Here is a 20,232-nt window from a genome sequence, read left to right as displayed (position 1 = left end):
TCATAAAACAAATATTACATTTAAGTCTTTATAGGTATATTGTATATTTCCAGCTGCTATGTTAATATCTACATGTCATACCATACACCTGAAGTACACATTCTGATATAAAATTTTTTTCGCAAAAAGCTTTTAGAGCTTATAAAAATAGAGCAAGTTAGAAACAGATGCAAATGATGATTTAATCCCCTACATAAATAATATTTCTCGTTAATTATTACCTATACTATTTCTCTTTGTAAAATAGTTAATTTGGGAGGGGCCGTAGTTCCTATTTCACCTGATGGCTGCCCATTCATTAAATAATGATCCACTGTGCGCTTCCTATGTGTCAGGCACTGCTCAGGCCCAGAGACATAGCCATGAACAGAGCAGATAAAAATCTCTGCCCTCATGGAACTTATACTCTTGGGGTTGCAATGTTGTTTTAGATAAGCTTCACATACAGGCTCCCTCTAGAACTTACGCTCCACAAGCGAGGGGACTTTCTCTCCTGGGTCACAAATGTAATCCACGTCTAGCTCAGTGCTAGTATATAGGAGGTGGTCGATCATACCTGATGAATGAACGAATAGATGGATAATGCTTTCTCTTTGTATGTGTTGGTTATGTCCTGTCTATGCAGGAAACTTGCAAAGTTCACTTTCCTCACTCCTAGCTCTAGGGAAGCCTGTGTTTAGGTTCAGAGCCATTACGCAGCAAATGTGGAGCCATTCGCTGGTGCCTGACAAGTAATTTTTACCCATACTGAACAATACCATATTTTCACTTTGTTACCCAGCTTCTATTTATAAATGGACTAAGGAAGGGACTCTAGAGAAAACAAATTCAAAGAATTCATGAAAATCAAACAACAAAAGGACAGATCCTTCTTCTCATAGATGTAGTGGTATCGTGTAATTAAGTTTCTCAACCTTGAAAACAGTATGTTGAAGTGAAGAGAGCCCAGAATGGAAGTCAGGAGGCCTCAGGAGATATCAGGATGTATACCTCAAAGTCGCAGGTGTCAAACAGGCCTTGTCTATGGAGCAAAGCAAGTGGCCTAAGATCTTAACTGTGACCCCTCCAAGAGGCACTGTAATCTGTGAAGATGAACACTGTGGCAGACAGAAAATGTGGTTTCCAGTCCATGACACGTTAATATCTCAAATGTTTTAAATTTTTCATAGTGGGCCTCATTTTCTTACGTGTAAAATAAGAGCATTGGACCAGGCCAGACGTTGCCCAATGCTGGGCTCTCACAAATGTGGGGCTGGCTGGATCAGAATCACTTGGGCAGCACTGTTAAAAATGCAAGTCCTGGGGCTGGCCCGGTGGCTCAGGCGGTTAGAGCTCCGTGCTCCTAACTCCGGAGGCTGCCGGTTCGATTCCCATATGGGCCAGTGGGCTCTCAACCACAAGGTTGCCGGTTTGATTCCCGCAAGGGATGGTGGCCTGCGCCCCCTGCAACTAGCAACGGCAACTGGACCTGGAGCTGAGCTGCGCCCTCCACGTCTAACTGAAATGACAACTTGAAGCTGAACTAAGATTGAAAGGATAACAACTTGAGTTGGAAAAAAAAAAAAGTCCTGGAAGTACACACTGTTCCCCATAAAGTCCTGTTCTCCTTCCCTAATAAAATCTTAAAAAAAAAAAAAAAGAATTAGTGAAAAAAAAAATGCAAGTCCTCTGTACCCTGGCCCTGAGATTCTGATTCATTTGAGGATCACTGTTCTAGCCTATGTCTAATGTCCTTTCGATTTATGCTTCTGTATGTATCAGTGTTTTACTTCAAAGACTAAAAGAGAACAATTTTATAAACTCCTTAAGTCTCAAGGAAAATGGAGTGCTATAACTTTCCCCCCGTTTTATGACATCTGCCCCGTATGTACATTTCTGGCCAAGCAAGATTTTATTAAAATAACTTTCTCACTGGGGCCCTAAATAGGCCGATATAAAATAAATGCAGACGGTATTTCAACAGCCAGTAGCCCTGAACCTCTTTTCCTGCCACACTGTTCATCTCCAGAAGCCACTATAAATTTTGCCGTACATGGCGATTCCCTAAGGGCTTCATTACTGGGGTCTTTAAAAGGGATTCACTCATCTTTTTGCCCCCTGTAGGTGTGCTTCTTGTCAATCCAGGTCATGAGAAGAGAAAGTAATTTTTCCTAGTCTTTAGCAGTTCACAGAGAATGTGTGGTTTGAACCTTGTTTTATCTTTAAAAAATGTGAAACAGACAAGATAGTGTGTTCACGACACTGGAAGCCTCCTCAGACAGCCGTGGTGAGTACTGTAAAACAATATTCTGTACAAAAGCAGAAAAAGCCAGCACTCTGAGAGGATGCAGAGGGATTAATTCCAAAGGTTTATGTACCAGTCTCTGCAGACCAAAGGCAGATAGATTCCCTGTTGGTAAGTAATGGATGTACAATGTGGTCTTTTACTTTAAGAAACAAATGCGTTTTTATAAGTCAGGTAACAAAGAAGGATTAGATGACATAAATGAACTGTTTCCAATTTCCAACTGCTGTTATCTGGACTTGAAAGCGGGATATGGGGAAACCTTTTTCTAAAAGCAGAAAACTAATATTCCACAGCAGGGAGTCCAGAAATTGCTACAGACTGATCATCTCTACTTATCATGTTATGCTTCCCAAATGCTATCAGCTATATTTTGGAATAACAGTCATTTTTCCCCCCCTTAAGGTTCTGCTTTTAAATCTTCCAGGAAAACTACTTTTTCCCTCAAACATTTTAGTTGAAAGAACATAACAAACGTCCCCTTGCCCTCCACATAGATTAACCAATTGCTAATATTTTGCCATTTTGCTTTCTCTCTAAAACGATCATTGACAGTAAATTGTAGACACCATGACGCCTCATCCTTTTCAGTATTTATTTCCAAAGAACAAAACGCTGTTCTCCTCCATAACCACAAACCCATGATCACATCCAACAAGTGTTAATGTTTACTATAACATGTAAGATAAAATCCATATTCAAGTTTTCCAAGTTCAACCAACAGTGCTGTTTAGAGCTGTTTTTAATCCCAATCCAAGATCAAATTAAAAATCCTACATTTCCGTTGGATGGCATGGCTTTTTAATCTCTTCTAATCTACAACAGTCGCCACACCACCACCTGTTCTGTCTTTCATAATATTGGCATTTTTTGAGTCCAGGTTAGTTGTTCCGCAGAATATCCTTATCCTGGATTTGTCTTGATTCTTTTCTAATGATTAAAGTTCAAACATTTTGGCAGGAAAACTATATAGATAATGCTGTGTACTTCTCTGTTACATTGGGAGTCACACAATACCAGTTTGTCTCACTGTTGGTGAAACTAAGTTTGTTCACTGTATTTAATAAGTAAACTGTAGGGTGCTTTGAGTCCATGTAAATATTTGGTTCCTTAATAACCATTCATGTAATTATATTAACCAATTATCCACCAATGATCCTTGTTTGAATAAAAGATCACATTGGTGGCTGCAAAAATAATGACATTTTAAAGGTATTTTGCCTTGATACTGGCAACAATGTCATTGGTTCCTTTAGAGAAAACGGGTCTTACTGAAAATAAACTCTCTGTACATTTGCATTGGTATTAAAAGTGGAGCTTATATGTATAGAAAGGAGGTGTGTTGGGGGATCAAGAAAAGAAGGAAGGATACCTCCATCCTCATCGTGGAATGGTCTGGGTATAGTGTACGAGGATTTAAAAAGGTCACAAATTAGAAATCTACTACCGTGCTTCCCCGAAAATAAGACGTAGCCAGACAATCAGCTCTAATGCGTCTTTTGGAGCAAAAATTAATATAAGATGCGGTCTTATTTTACTATAAGACCTTTACTGTAAGGGTATAATATAATATAATATAATACAATACCAGGTCTTACATTAATTTTTCCTCCAAAAGACACATTAGAGCTGATTGTCCGGCTAGGTCTTATTTTGGGGGAAACACGGTAGATCTGCTAACCCAGCAATTGAAGCAGCCAGTTGAGTTTTGGTTTGGTAGAAGACGCAGGCCTTAGATTGTCAGGCTCTCCAGTTATAGAGCTGGAAAAGTATCAGCATATAAACGAACAGGGCAGGCCTCTTCTTTGCTATCTTGACTATTCCTGCCTGCTAATAAGAAAGCACAGAAGGCATCTATTTGCAAGGAAGTCAACATTATTCAGAGCTGGACTGCTCAGGTACCTGATTTTACTGTCTCTTTCACCTGGGAAAGCTAATCTTTGGAGACAAATGTGATTGTCCATGGAATTAACTTTCTCGCATTCCCTTCCTTTGGTTCACTGGGAAAAGAGGAAGCAACAGAAGGCTGTGGTGCCCAATTTAAAAACCAGGAGGGACTTGTATTATCTACATAGCAAATCTTTCTGTTCAAAAGTCTTGCTATCCCTTTCCAACCTATTTTTCTTGCTATGCTTTCTTGGAATCTGGAAGAGACATGAAATTTAAAATTGCAGTTTGACCAAGAAAAAAAGAATTTACCCTGATCACCGAAAGGCCATGATAAAGGAAATTATACTGATAATGGAACAGAGTTGTTTCTTCCAGTGGTCAGGTCCCAAGGTGAAGGCCACCAACCTGATGGTCCACCTCAAGCTCCCCAAACTTACACCAGTTTTCCCACTTCACTTCCCTATTTCTAGTCACAGTACAATTCTTCCTGCTATCCAAGTTCAAAATCCTCGTTTGGGCTTTTGATGGCCTCTTTCCAGTGCATACCTGCCAGCTTCTCCCTGTCAGGTTAGTTTTCAGTTCCTATAAATTTTCTCTCTGAAATTAATTGAATGCCTAACTTCCTAGCTTCCCATTCTTGTTGCCAACGCTGTGATTGGGACTTTTCTCTTGCACTCACCAGCAGGTTCCCACAAACCTCTTACCTGATCTCCTTCTCTTTAGTATCTCCTTGTTCTTTTCATCCTATATAAGGTAGCCAGACATACCTCCCTAAAACAAATTTCAGACTTTGACATGACTTGGCTTAAAAACTTTCAAAGTCTGCTCCATGACTTCTGAATCAAGTTCATTTTCCACAGGCAAACATCCCAAAGTCCTACTATTTTTTTTTTTTAAGGAGGGCACAGCTCACAGCGGCCCATGCGGGGATTGAATCAGCAAACTTGGTATTATTAGCACCATGCTCTAACCAACTGAGCTAACTGGCCATCCCCTAAGGTCCTATTTTGTTAAAAATTTTGACATCGAAAATATTGATTTTGACATGTTTTATTCAAATGCCAATCTGATCACACATGGTCCCAGAACATTCAAATAATAAACCCAAAAGAAACAGATGTTAACGATTGGTCTTCAAACAGTATAGCCAGTGATACCATGCTTGCCTATGATCTCGCCAACATAAAACCACATCCACATCTCAGTGGCCACCAAACCATTCAGCAGAGCTTCTTTAATTGTGAACTATCTGAAGCTACCAGTCTGAGCACCACTGACTAATTTTTTCAAGCTTTGAATAGCTATTGGGATCTCAGCAGGGGTCGGAGGAACCAGCTCAACCTGGGCATAGTGCCAAAATGTGGCCACTCGAGGCTTCGAGTAAGTCACAGCAGCGTTTACCAGAGCCAGGGCCTTTTCTGCGAGGTTACGGACATACTGGGCTGTGGTTGTAGGATGGAAAGTCCCTAAAGTGCTATTTTTTAATTGAGGTAAAATTCATATAACATAAAATTTATAATTTTAACCATTTTTAAGGGTATAATTCAGGGGCATTTAGTACATTCACAATATCGTGCAACCATCACCTCTATCCAGTTCCAGAACATTTCTGTCATGCTGTAAGTAGCATGTATCAGTACTTCATTCCTTTCTATGGCCGAACAATATTCAATTGTATGGATGTACCATGTTTTGTTTATCCATTCATCAGTTGATGGACATGTTGTTTCCACTTTTTGACTCTTGTAAATATTGCTGATCTGAACATTCATGTACATGTTTTTGTTTGGACTGAAGTCTTTACATATAGTCATTTATGTACATTTCAGATGAATTCTTCATCTCTCCCTATACTGCCCATGTTTTGCACATTCCACGTACATGATGACACTTTTTTTTCCTTTGAATACACTGCACAATTGTCCACCTGCTTCCCATTTTCATGGCTTCCATTGTCTAGGAAGCTCCTCCTTTCCATCTTTGCTGGCAAGATCTTCTTTTTCAAGGACTATCTCAGAAACACCTACCTCACAAACCCTTTTTTGACTTTCTCAGCTCCCCATATGGCATCACTTACAGTATTCCTTACATTTGTGTATTTCTCTTATCCCCTCTTTACAAGGTCACAGACAACCTGTGGGCACTTTCCTGCAGTAGCTCCAGTAGTGCAGCCCTTTATTTCCTTAAGCGAAACAGAAAACCTTAAGAAAAATTTTAATTTAAGTGATGTCCAGAACCATTACATAGCCTTTATGGTTTCATACAGTCCTTTCAAGTGCCCATACTGTACACCTTCCACGCTATAGGCAGGATGCTGTCGATATTATTCCTTTTGAAATAACTCCAAATAACTTAAATAATTAGAAGAATATCATGTGGCATTTATGAGGACTCTCTGAATGTGCATTTTCTCTTTTGTTTATGAATATACATGTGTTATGTTCGTGCACACCAGCCGTACCTCACCATCTGTTTCAATTTTTGAATAAGAATAGGATACCTAGGGACAAGTGAGTTATAGCTTAGCATTGGAAATATGTAGTTCACTTAAGGTATTTTATGGCTGGTTATGACAGTGTCAGAATGTCACATGTCTAAGTGACATTTCAGTACTTTCAGAAATAACCAAGAAAATATAATCATAATTCTTATTTCTTCAGGTGACTTATAATGGCAGCAGAAAACTAGAAGGATCATTAAAAATAAAGCTTGCTGACCTGCAATAGCCCCTGGATTCCCTGAGCGAGTCAGAGCTCTGTGGTTCTCTGAAAGATTCTACTTTCTTTTATTAGGAATCAAAATGGTAACGGAGTAATGACTTCACCTCCCTAGGGTGAACCACCTATTCGCTATCAGTATTTTTATCTGATCATTATTTTTCAGCAGCTAAAAATTTAAATGTAAAATTAAAGTAGGGAGGAATCTGTAGAATTTAGTACGGAGACATTGCCCAACAAATCTTTTTCAGCTGTTTCAGGTTTGGCCTGGTGTCCTAACTGCCTCTTGTGAAAGGGTTTGGGGGGGAGGGGTGTGTGTGTGTGTGTGTGTGTGTGTGTGTGTGTGTGTGTGTCTCCTTGTGGGTATGATGGAAGAAGGCTACCTAATCTTAAGATTTTGGGGGGAGAAAGGGAGTTGGAGAGGAGTTAGCAGGGCCTGATATGAAAAATTCCATAGGTGCTCTTCTTCCTGGCTTAACAATGATGTCGAACAGGCACGAACAGTATGTCATCTCTTCCTCCCTTCCGTGTCTAGTCATTAATTCTCACTTTCCCCAAGCAGGAAATCAAAAGGGTAGATGGGACACAAACCTGTCTGAGCAGAGCAGGGAAGTAATTTCACATGTGATAATAAGAAATCATAGGTGACTTCTATCATTGGGAGCAAGACTTTTCTATTTTTCAGTGTGAAAACTAGTATTAAGCTTCTAATAGAGATAAGTATTTTTCTTGTGATGCATCTCTTGCCTCCGAGACCTATTTGAGAGCTGAAAAGATCTAGCTTAAATGCCATCATTTTACAGAACATAATAAAAAGGACGTGAAAGAATGTGATTGAGGACATACAGATGACAGCAGAGCCCAAACCAGAACCCAGGTTTTCCAAATCCTGGTCCTCCGGGCCATTTCTACTATACCAATGTGATTCTTCTTTCTATTTAACAAAACAAGGCTGCCACCAAATAGCTCACCCTAAGAAGACCACATCACACATATATTTTTTAAATATTAATCGGATGACTACTCCAAGTAAGTCACTACGCCAGGTACTATGGGCAATTCAAAGGTGAATTCACTATGATCCTTAAGGATCCTGCAATGAAATTCAAAACCTGGGGGAGGAAAAATTTGCAAAAATGCACAGGAGTCAAATGCCACAAAAAAAACTGAAAAAAGAACACTAGAAAGAATTAATTTCAGGATTAATAAGCAACCTCCTCGAGATTTAGGACAGAATGTCGCCTAACTCATTCACAGAGCCAGATGGTTATCTTACAGAGTTTTAGGTAAACACGAATATTGCAACTTAGAAGATGAAAATAAATTCAAGTTAGGAGCTTTTAATCTGAAGAATGATGCGCCCTGCATGACAGAAACTAACGTTTCTTATTTGCGTCAGAGAAATTCATCTTCTCTCCGTCAGTGACCCTGTTCATGACTCAGATGTGTAGATATGTATAAGGAGAAGAGCCTGAAGTCAGTGTCTAAGCATAGGCTATTTGGAAAGGATGTCCCTTTGAATCTAAATCAAATTGGAGATAACGATTTGGGAATATTTCACCAGCTGTTTAGGAAATCCTGGACTCTTGTGTTGTCTACATTTACAATTTTGTATGCTTGCAAAGAAACGAAGAGTTAAATATGTCCCTTTTCTGTGAAGCTTCTTTAAAATTCATATCTACGTTACTTTTATATGTGTATATATACATATGTGAATAGCCAACGGAGAGTTGGTAGCTTTCATTGAACATATTTAGCTGGATCTTGTCAACCAAAATGTAAATCTGCAATGTATTCTAATGTAACCCAATTAGAGCTCCTAACACCATCTGCATATATATTTTCAGTTCAGCTGTCGAAAAACACACAAATCCACCCTCGTAATACAATATTCAATAGTTGTGTGGTATTTCATTGTGTGATACTTTAACCTTTTCTATATTTAAATGGATCAATTTTCATTTTCTTCCCTTTAGAATTAATATTTTACTACATATCTTAATATGTAAGCCTCTCTGATATTTTTCTTGGGATACATTATTGAAATTACTATAGGAAAGTATATAAATTTTTAGATGGAAAGTTTTAAAATAAAACCAAATATATGTATAGTATTTAAAAAATCAAATGACATAAGACTTCTAACAAGGCAACCTAAGTACTCTCCAGACTCTGTCTGTCCTGTATACCTCTCTTTAGCTGTTTTTTTCTGCTGTTTATCTTCAAAGATAGTTTTTACTTGATTTTAAAATTTTAGACATTATCTATTGACCTTACCATGAAAGGAATAATTACATTTTTTACATGACAAACACATTCTTTTTTCCTATCCTCCTTGCATTATACTTTTTGGTTTAAATCAATATTTGAAATTTACATTTTATGCTATATAAATATTACTTTCTAAGCCATGTAGAGTATTGATTACATTTCCTTTCTCATACATTTAAAATTTTTTCACTATAGCTAATAACTGCCTTATTTTATCTCATATGTTTAGTGTGGGTGTTTTATTTTTTTTTTAAGTTTTTTTTTCCAGTTACAGTTGACATTCAATATTATTTTATATTAATTTCAGGTGTACAGCATAGTGGTTAGATAATTATATAATTTAAGAAGTGATCCTCCTGAGTAGTCTAGTACCCACTGGAACTATGTGTAGTTATTACCATATTATTGACGGTATTCCCTACGCCTTACTTTACATTCCATGACTATTTTGTAAGTACCAATTTGTACTTCTTAATCCCTTCCCCTTTTTCATCCAGCTTCCCAACATCCATCCCTTCTGGCAACCATCAGTTCGTTGTCTGTATCTATGAGTCTGTTTCTGTTTTGTTTGTTCATTTATTCCATTCTTTAGATTCCATATGTAAGTGAAATCAGATGGTATTTGTCTTTCTCAGTCTGACTTATTTCACTTAGCATAATACCCTCTAGGTCCATCCATGTTGTTGCATAGTGTGGCTGTTTTAAAATGTGGGTCCCAAATTCTTTGAAACTCTTCCCTTTGATAGGTGAGGTCTACAGTCCCTCCTCTCGATTTTGGGTGGGCCTGTGACAACTTTGATACGAGACCTTGGAAATGACTGTGTCACTTTAGAGGCTGGTCATAAAAGAAGATGTAGCCTCTGGCTTGTTTGCTAGAACACTTGTGTTTGGAGTTCAGATCTGGCAGTTAAGAAGCCCGATTACTCTAAGGCTGCCATGCTGTGAGGAAGCCAAGCGAAATGGAAGGGTACGTGTATGCACTCCGGTTGCTCAGCAGCCTGGTTTTCTTGACATCCCAGACCAGATGCCAGGTGGGAGTGGAGCCTCCAGATAATTCCAGTCCTCAGTATTACTAAGTCACCTCCAGCCACTGGGTCATTCCAGCTGAGGCCCCAGAAATCATGCAGCAGTCATCCCCTCTGCATGCAGTCCAAATTCCTGACCCATGGAATCCATGAATATAATAAAATGGTTATTTTATTTACAGTAATAGTAACAGGAACACTTAGTTTTCCATGTACCTATCATTAATTTGTCCCTAAATTCTCAATATGGTCAAGTACATTAGGTGATCATCAGTACCATTTTGTTCCTTGGAGACAGTTCCCCCAAAGATCTCAGTCCTCTTGTCCCAATCTAGACGGGATGCGTAGCCACCAGCCTAGGACTTGCTTGGATGACAGACGGTGTGGTTACTTAAGGACATGGGCCCTCTAGCTGGGCTGCCTGGGTTTGAATCCTAGTTCCAGCACTTGCTAGCTGTGCGACTGCACAAGTTGGTTAATCCCTCGGTGCCTCAGGTTTCTCATCAGAACAGAGCGTGGCACACAGCAAGTACTCTTACTGTTGGCATTGTTGTTGTTGTTTCTTATTCTTCCCTTCACATTGTCCTAGAAATTCCCATTGCCTCACACCTATGTGGGATCTCCTAATACCTAAACTCCACATCTTTCTCTTTCTTGCTTACTCTCTTGCCTTGATAGAGCACACCATCTGCTCGCTGAAACAAGATGCTTGGAAGGTAAGTTTTTTGAGGCCTCATTTATCTGTTTTAAATTGTCTTTATATAACATCACACTTGATAATATGACTGGCATAAAATTCTAAGGTGGAAACAATTTTCTCTTTGAATGTTGAGGTAAACTCTGTTGTTGTGAAGCTTTCGATGTCACTGCTAAGGCCATTCTGATTCTTTTTTTTTTTTTTTTTGCTATTGTTAACAATCTTAGCTGTAGAGGGCACAGCTCACTGGCCCATGCAGGAATCGAACCGGTGACCTCAGCTTTAGGAGCACGGGGCTCCAATCATCTGAGCCACCAGGCCAGCCCCGCCATTCTGATTCTTGATCCTTTGCTGGTAGGGTTTTCTTTTTCTTTCTAGAAGCATTAGGATCTCTTCTTTATCCCTATTGTTTTAAAATTTGATAATGAGGTGATTTGGTGTGGGACTTTATAAAATTCATTATTTAGGGCACCATTTTAATTTGGACACTCAGGTCCTTCAATTCTTAGAAATTTTATTTTCTTTTAAAAAATTCATTGTTAATTTTTTAACCTCCATTTTCAGTTTTCCCTTTCCGGGATTCATAATTGATATAAGATCTTTTGAATTGGTCCTATAATTTTCTTACCTTTTTTCTTATCTTTTTGTTCAAATTTCTAAAAGATTTTCTCATTGATATCTTCCATTCTTCTCATTTAAAAAAATCCTATTTTCATATTTTATAATTATGATTTCTCATTCTTGAATTGTCCTTTTTTTATGTATCACCTGCTCTTATTTCATGAATTTAATATCTCACTGAGTACACTGATTATAGTGCTTTCGAAAATGTGTCTTTCTTTTCTTGTACTGTCTCTGTTTCCTCTAAGATTCCTCTTTTTCTCAGTTTGCTTTTAACTCATTCTTCTATGGCAGAGGCTTTTCTCAAATGCCCAGTGGTGCCCTATTACCTATTCTACTTCTGTTGGGTTATTCTGTGCACTTGGATACTCTGACGCTTGTCAACTGGTGGACCTCACTGTAGGAGGTAATGTTTACTGAGAGAGCCCCAAACATTCACATCTGCTCGTCTTTTCCCCTGGGTTTTACCGTTTCCCCCAAAAAGAATCCTCTCATTTTCTACCTGGTGAATATGAGGGATTTTAAACTGCCCGCATTTAGAGAGGAGGGGTAGGAGAGATAAAATCCTATCTTTCTGAATGCAGATATCACGTAGGTTCTCTTTGCTTTAAGTATGGTCGCTACTGCCACCTTCAGCTGTGCCTGGTTCCCCATATCAAGTCTCAGATTAACCCAATCAATTAGAACCATGAAGTTAAATAAATTCCATGAAGCTTTGGGTAAAAGGGCAAGTAAACTTTTGTACCAGTTTCTGGATTAAAAGAAAATCAAAAACGTTCCCTCTAATCTTCCACAACTTCCCTCCCCTCTAAAAAGTGGGAAATTACCCAATTTAAGTCCCTTTACTCCTCCCACTTAATCATGTGTTTTTTCCTTTGATAATGCCTCAGAACTTGAGTATTCACGGTCCAAGTTTGTTTTAAAATAACCCAATGAGCTGACAGACGGAGCTCCTGGAATTCTGCAGCTTGTGTTAGAGTCTACAGATGGGAAATTGCCGTCAGTTAAAGGGTGGTGCTATTACCATAGCCCAATTTTTGAAAGCCTTTAGGAAAAAAAAAAATCGTCTGAGTTAATTAGCATTTACCACAAGCACTAGTTTTGTGTTGTAGTATTCTAAGAACTCAGATAATAAGAAATTACAATTTCTAGCTTTTAACTAATACTTTACTTCTTAAAAATGTAGATTGTAAGGTAAGAATTTTACCTGTTATACAAATAAGCTTTTATATGGCTGATGTCTTAGATCGACATAAAATATAAATTATGTTCTAAAATCAACTACTACTACTGGTACCTAAAATAGGAGTAATTTCATTTTACCTCTCTGATCTGCTTAATCCATACATCTCTTCCAAGAAACTCTTGATGTAAGACCACAGGAGCTGAGTTTAGATTAAAAGTTGTGGAGTCACTGGTCTTTTCTTTAATAAAAGGTTGGAGATCAGAATTTATCTAGAAGTAGTCAAAAAAGTTAAATCAGTGAAATGCACTAGTATGTTCTAGTCATATCCAGAAAGCATTAGGTCATATAAAGAAGAATGAAGCTTAAGGAATGTAGTTTTTAGATGTACTTTAAGAAGCCAAAGAACAATTCATATGATTAACAATAATCTTTAAAATTCTTTGAAATTCTTTTTCCCTAACACATTCCTTTTTTATTGGGCAGCAGCCTTTGTTTCACTTTAAGTTCAAGGTAAAGAGTTACAAAAAGACTGAATAAATGTAATTGCTTAACAAACTAATCTAAGATTTAATAAAATGTTAAAAAAATCATTTATTACATATTACATATATATGTACATATTTTCCCCCTCTTATGAGTTATTAAGTAATATCTAAGAAATATATATTAAATGTAGTTTTATAATTACGTATTCACAGAAGCAACAATATAAGAGCTAATCTCAGCACATTTTATATTTCATTATGCCTATTCAAAAGAATCAATTATTGGAATTAAAGCGTTCAAGTTTATTCTGTATATTTCTAAATTTTACTAACTTCTCATAATTTGTTTTACTGTAGGGGAACTGTTACAAATATTCTTCCATTCTGTGAATGGCAACATTACATGTTAATTTAATAATCGTGAGAGTTCTTTCAAGAACCTTTCCAAGGGGTCAGAAAACACAAACATCACAAATGTGATTTAAATAAGCTGTCAGGTTTTATCAAAATGACACAGTACTTACCAGTCATACTGTTTATATGATATAACTGCATATGACTGAGAGATTTTAAGCACACAATAAACATTTTTTGAGATATAAAAGCAGCTTATTAACTGGCAAAAGGTTTCTGGTGTATCATTTGAGCTATTTAAATACTGAAAAAGAGAAAGGGTGTGAAATACCTTATGACTCATGGCCATGTGCTTCCCATACTGAAATGCCATGTCCTGAACCTCAGCGTCATGCTTTGCTAATTCCATTGCAGCCTGGCAGCTCTTTGCTAATAAGGCTCCATGGGAAAGAAAGGTCTGCTCCTTCCAAGTCGATATTCCAATGTCACTTGTGATATAATCTTCCTAAAAAATGCGACAAAAGCCAAGATAAAAAAGGTGTTCGGAGTAATTCAATTGTTTTGGTTTTCGAAAAATGAGAGTTAAGATATGAACTATTTAAAACACTCAGACTATTGCAACAAGATGGAACGAAAAGATGCTGAACTTCAGCTCTACCGAAAGAGAACTAAGGGGTGGGAACTGCTTTGTTTTTTAAGGGAAAGGGGGAAAAAAATGAAAAAAAAAATGCTAAAGCAAATTTTATGTTCAGCGGGGGAACTTCTATTAAAATATATTTATAGAATAAGGCAAAATCAGAAACTTGGACTTCTAAACTAACTCCCTTCTATATTCACATCAATTCTTAAGTGCTGGTATTCTAAAATACAAGAATTCTATTGCATTTAACTTACATGAAAATATTAAGAGTGCAGTCAAGCAAATGCATTTTCTTATAAACAGTTAAATAGAAAATCAGAGAGAAGGCAACCCAATATAATGGAGTATGATTATATTACATTATTCATCAAACTTTATTCTCACAAGAAACAAGGTGATAAGGGAGGATATATAACTGCAGTATATTTAATGTCATCTTTTTAAATTATGAAAGTTACTGTAGTATCTGTAAGTATACACATACCTACTGTCTTTAGACCACTGATGTCCAATAAAAATATAATGTAAGCCAAACATGCAATTTAAAATTTACTAGTAGCTACATCAAAAAGTGAAAAAAAGGTGAAATTAATCTTAATACCATATTTTATCTATCCCAATAAATCCAAAATATTACTTCAACATACAATCAAAATAAAATTATAAATGAGAGATTTTACATTTTTTATACTAAGTTTTCAAAATCAGTGTGTATTTTACACTGACCATGCTTCAAACACTCAATAGATACAGGAGCTGGTGGCTACCCTTCTGGACAGCTCGGCTCCAGGCAGTGAGCTTTCTGAGGACAAAAATAATGAGGCAAATATATAAAACAATATTCATTTTAGGGTGATTCTTTGAAACCTCAAACTACTTAGAACCCATTCAGAAAGATGAATTAACTCAAATACTTTACTTCCTGCCGCCTGTATCATAATCCTTTTCTATCCACCATTATTTGAGGACAAAATGAAAACAATAAGGAAACTTAAAAAGGGACCATTAAAAGGTCAGCTCAGATTCAGCCCACCTTTGCTGAAGGGAATCTTCAGCCCACTGGGCACATCAAATTCTCAGCTTAATTTGATTAAGCCTTCAAACAGAAACAGAGTTCCACTTACGACAACAGTTGCGAATATGCAACATAGCATTGCGTAGTAATCAAAAAAACTACACAGGTCAGAAATAGTGGATAAAATTAAGACCTGCTTTACAAAACGTTGGGCATAAATAAAAACATTTAATTTTAGAAATCTGAGAATATATTTTAAAATGTGCAAATTTAATATATTACATTAATAAACCTAAGATAAAAAAAACATATTACTTCTCCATATATACTAAAGAGGGATTTGACAAAATTCAACTCCGGATGGGAAAAAATGCTGAATAAGAACAGCTGTGCATTTCTTTAATATGACAGGTGTGTGTGCGTGCATGCATGTACGTGCATGCCAAAAAGTCAGCAAATACTTTAGGGAAACACATGAGCCTTTCTTCCTAAAATCAGAAATAATACAGAAATGCATACAACACCAGTGCTATTAAACAATGTACTAGAAGAGGCAGGAAAAGGGCAGACGTATAAAAATTAGAAAGAGTTTAACAGTCACTACTTGAAGCCAATGTAACTGTATATTGGGAAAAAACGAGACCAGTACAAACAAGAAGATAATTCAGTAAGGTAGCAGCATACAAAATTAATACAATTTATAACTAATATAATAAATTGTATATTAACCATAGCTTTCATACATAGAAACTAATCAAAAAGAAGTATAAATAGGGTCTTTTCTTCCATTATAGCTATGAAAAGAAAGATTGAAATTCTGGAAATAAACTTAGAAATGTACAAAATTGATGTGAAGAAAATGTTAAAATGCTATTGAAAGAATAAAACTAACCTGAATTAATATAAAGGGGTATTTTGTTTAAAGATAGTAAGATCCAATTTCATGAAGTTACTCCAACAAAACTAACCCCTCTCCCCACCCCCAAAAAACCCATGCAAGCTTATTGATGGAAAAAAACCACAAACTATAGAATAGATAGAAAACCCATGAAAAAAATAAAAACAGTGCGGCGGAGGGGGGGGGGGAGTGGATGGAGAGAGTGATGATGTCTAGCCCTACTGAATAATCATAACATACTATAAAAAGCCTCAGTAATTTAAAAAAAAAGTGTACTTTTCAGACAAACAATGGAACAAAACAGAAAGTCCAGAAATCAATCAAATTTAGATACAGAAATTTCCCTACATTTTAGGGTAAAGTTGGGCTTTTCAGTAAATGATACTGGTACAACTGAATAGCTTTCTGAAAAAAAAAAAGAGAGCGATCTGCATTTCACACCATTTATCAAGATAAACTCCAAATGGCTAAAACAAAAGCAAAACGGCCAACCACAAAATCATAGACAATGTTACATAGAAGACAAAAGACAATAAGGAAAAATATTTGCATTTCCTATCACAGACAAATGGCAAATCTCTCTGTGAGAAGCTAATAATCCACTCCTCCCCCCAAAAGATGTCTGCATCCTAATCCCCAGGACCTGTGAATGTTACCGTACATGGCCGAGGGACTTTGTAGTTATGATGAAATCCAGGATTCTGAGTTGGAGGCAGCAGGGTCTGAGTCAGAAAAGGTGAAGACAGAAGGAGAGAGATTGAAGATGCTATTCTGCTGGATTTGAGGATGGAGGATGGGGCCACAAGCCATGGAATGAAGTTGGAAACTAGAAAAGGGCAAGGAAACGGATTCTCTCCTAGAACTTCCTGAAGGAATGCACTTGGTTTGGGGACTTCTGATCAATGGAAAAATTTCCACCTCCCCACAGCTTCACTCTTAGTGTTGGTGAGGCTATGAAGACACAGGCCTTTCAAACATGGCTGGTGGTTGTGGAGACTAGATAGAAATTTCACATTATCTGTCAAAATTACAAGTGTATTTGTCAGCAATCCTACTTCCAGGAATTAATCCTATATATAAACCCACACACTTTTGAAATTAAATACATACAAGATTACAGTCTATTGTTCACCCAGCTGTCAGGCTGATCATTTAAAAATACAAGTCAGATAGAACCACAGTGGCCTCTGTGTAGTTTCCCAAACACCCCAAGCATGATCTTCCTTGAGGCCTCTGTTATTCTCTATCACACACTTTCCCCAGATGTTTGCATATCTAGGTTCCTCATTGCTTTTGGGTGTGCAATCAAATTTCAACGCCACACGCATTACCCATCATTTCCTGTTTCTTTACCCTGCTTTACACCTTTTTTCCTTGGTACTACTGGACTCCTGATATAGTTATTTGTTTAATGGTTTATTGCTTGTCCTCTTCATTAGAATGTCAGCTCCATGAAAGCAAGGACTTTGTTTTGCCCCCTGCTGAATTATCAGTATCCAATAGGTGTGCAATAATACTTGCTGAATCTTGATGTTTCTTTTGGTATCTTTCTCTTTCCCTTCCACCTTCGTCTAATCTTTCTAGATTGGACACAATAAAGAATTGAAATAATTCTCCTTAAATGCCTTCCCAAAGAATCAAGATGAACTTTGTATCATAGCAGTCAAGGCCTTTCTTTTTGGTACCAAGCAATACTTATTGTTCCACTTCTGGTTCCATCTCCTACTAAAATATCACCTTTGAGGCCTGCATTTCAGCAACACAAGACAATTTGCTGTTTCTTGGATACAATATGTATTTTCACACTTGTGTGAATTTAAAAATATTAGCCCTTTCAAAGGACTCCCATTCCTTGACCAGTAAATTGAACATATCCAGTTCAAATATCACTTCTTTGAGAAGCATTCTCAAACACTTCTACAAATACTTCCCTCTTTAGACTAATATTACCTTATTTCTATTTCAACATAGCACTTAATTTCTCTCTGATTTGCATGATGCTTATTTGTCTGTTTCCTTGAGGGCTGGTTATGGGTCTCAGTCACCTTTATAGTTTTTAAGCACTTCAGCCATATTTAATTTTCAACATGTGTATGCTAAACGAATAGAACCGTGTTTCTTTTGCATTTATTAAGTAGTTGTATGTTCCTTAAAAAACAACAACATTAAAAGCAATGAGTAGATGTATCCAAACAATGGAATGCCGTTCAGCAATAAAAAAAAAAAAAGAAACTGCTGACACATGCTATGCCACGGATGAACCTCAAAAACATTAAGCTAAGTGAACTGAGACAGCCACTAGAGACCACATATTATATGATTCCATTTATCTGAAATGTAGATTAATGGTGCCCGGGCTAGGGGTGGGAACTATAAATGGCCACGAGGACCTTATGGGGGAATGTGTGAAAATGTTTTAAACTGATTTATGGTGATGATTGTATTACTTGATAAAGTTACTAAAAATCACATCTCAATAAAGTTGTTAAAAAGGAAAGGTAATGAATATAAAATTTTACATTTTTTGGTCTCAAATGCTGAAATTAACATTTAAAAAAATGTATGTGACTCTCAATGTGATTGATATACCATCCTTATTTATTCATACAACATTTATTGTTCATTCACAATTAGGTTCTATATGGGTCAGGTTCTCTGTGAAGCAATATAGATATGAAGATACATAAGTAGCCTGTCCTCAAGAAGCTCACAGTCCAGGAATGGCATATATACCAGGGGTGCCAAAATCATGTACACAAGTGGACATTGGTCCACATTGCTCCAGCAGGAGTTCGCCGTAATCAGAAGTGTCTGGACACTGATGGTAACCACTTTGAGCACCTCTTGTAATTGCAGAAGTAAAATGTGACTTGTTTCCATCTTTTGTCATTGGTATATATTGAGTATTACAATTTTAATACAGTTTCTTTCTTAAAATGTGTATACATTTTTTTGGTATCCTCTGTATATATATAGATATAAATATATAGATAAATTAATATAGTTCTATTTAAGAATAATTTTTGCAGGATCTCCAATGATCCAAGATCAGTTTTGTTCATGATATTTTCCTTATTGTGATTAAGACATTTTATTACTTATCATTTCTATATTTTCAGTTATGTAATACACGATCACTGAAACAAATTAAAAATTCAGATATCCAAGAAACAATTAATTTACAGTCCCTTGAAATCGGCTACTATAAGTTAATCAGGTCATAAATTAATAATTCTGGTACTAAGTTAATCAGAAATTTTATTCCCTGAACATTAAATTATTATCTATTGTGAACTTGGTTACAAATGAAACAGTCCCTCCACTCTTTCCATCAGCTTGCCACGTATATATTAAGAGAGCATGTGCACAAAGGAAAAGTTAACGTTCAATTGTAAAATACTAAGAAACTGGTTTGATAACCACATCCAAATCAACATCATCAGACAAAGATATATAGAATTGGTGTGAAATGAATGAACAGTCAGGGAAAATGAGATTTAGATATACTTACAGCATCAACTTACATATGTTCAGGTTTTATTGATGATTTATTATATATAAAAGGAAAATACATTCGGTGGATATTTATTTTTGATGGGATTTTCTTTTTTTCAGAAAGGTAATGTATGCCAACCTATCTATCGAATGGCTGTCAGAAGTACATTAATTTAAAACATGTAGGTCTCTTAGTCACTGTCACATAACTGTTTTGCTCAAGTAAAGCTGGTTCAAAAACCACGAAGGAAAAAAAACTGAAGCTTGCAAGACAATGTTTGCCTGAACTAGTGGCACTTGTAGTTTTGCTCAGATGTAATAGGAGGTCTGATAATTAAGTTTGTGAACTTGTTGCAACAAGGTTGCTAACCTTTTTTGATATCAGAGGGATTTTCAATTATGAATTTGTACCAACTGGACAAACAGTTAACCAAGTTAACCATTTGGAGGTGCTGAAAAGGCTGCATGAAAAGTTAAGACAACCTGAACTTTTCGCCAATAATTCATGGCTCTTGCATCACGACAATGCACCAGCTCACACGGCACTGGCTGTGAGGGAGTTTTTAGCCAGTAAACAAATAATTGTATTGGAACACCTTCCCTACTCAGCTGATCTGGCCCCCAATGACTTCTTTCTCTACCCGAAGATAAAGG

The 20,232-nt window shown here is 36.8% G+C and overlaps 1 protein-coding gene and 1 pseudogene across 3 annotated transcripts in view; both read right to left on the bottom strand.

Annotated features, from left to right (window-relative positions):
- The window catches only part of PDSS2 (decaprenyl diphosphate synthase subunit 2), a 220,818-nt gene that overhangs the window by 34,403 nt on the left and 166,183 nt on the right, over window positions 1-20,232 (bottom strand). For both annotated transcript variants that reach the window (XM_081038208.1, XM_081038209.1), the window contains exons 5-6: window positions 13,862-14,035; window positions 12,829-12,960 (exon numbers count right to left, since the gene is read on the bottom strand). In XM_081038208.1, coding sequence (XP_080894334.1) covers window positions 12,829-12,960; window positions 13,862-14,035 — 306 coding nt within the window. The remainder of the gene's footprint in view (window positions 1-12,828; window positions 12,961-13,861; window positions 14,036-20,232) is intronic.
- Window positions 5,309-6,643, bottom strand: LOC308490828 (ATP synthase subunit g, mitochondrial-like; annotated as a pseudogene). Its single transcript has 2 exons — window positions 6,636-6,643; window positions 5,309-5,648 (listed from the first exon to the last, which is right to left on the bottom strand). The product of its transcript is annotated as an ATP synthase subunit g, mitochondrial-like (transcript).

The sequence above is a fragment of the Rhinolophus hipposideros genome, assembly GCF_964194185.1.
Source record: "Rhinolophus hipposideros genome assembly, chromosome: 3".
In the NCBI taxonomy this organism is placed as follows: Eukaryota; Metazoa; Chordata; class Mammalia; order Chiroptera; family Rhinolophidae; genus Rhinolophus; species Rhinolophus hipposideros.
The sequence above is the reverse complement of the archived record's forward strand: the minus strand, read 5'-3'. Positions and strand labels throughout refer to the sequence as shown.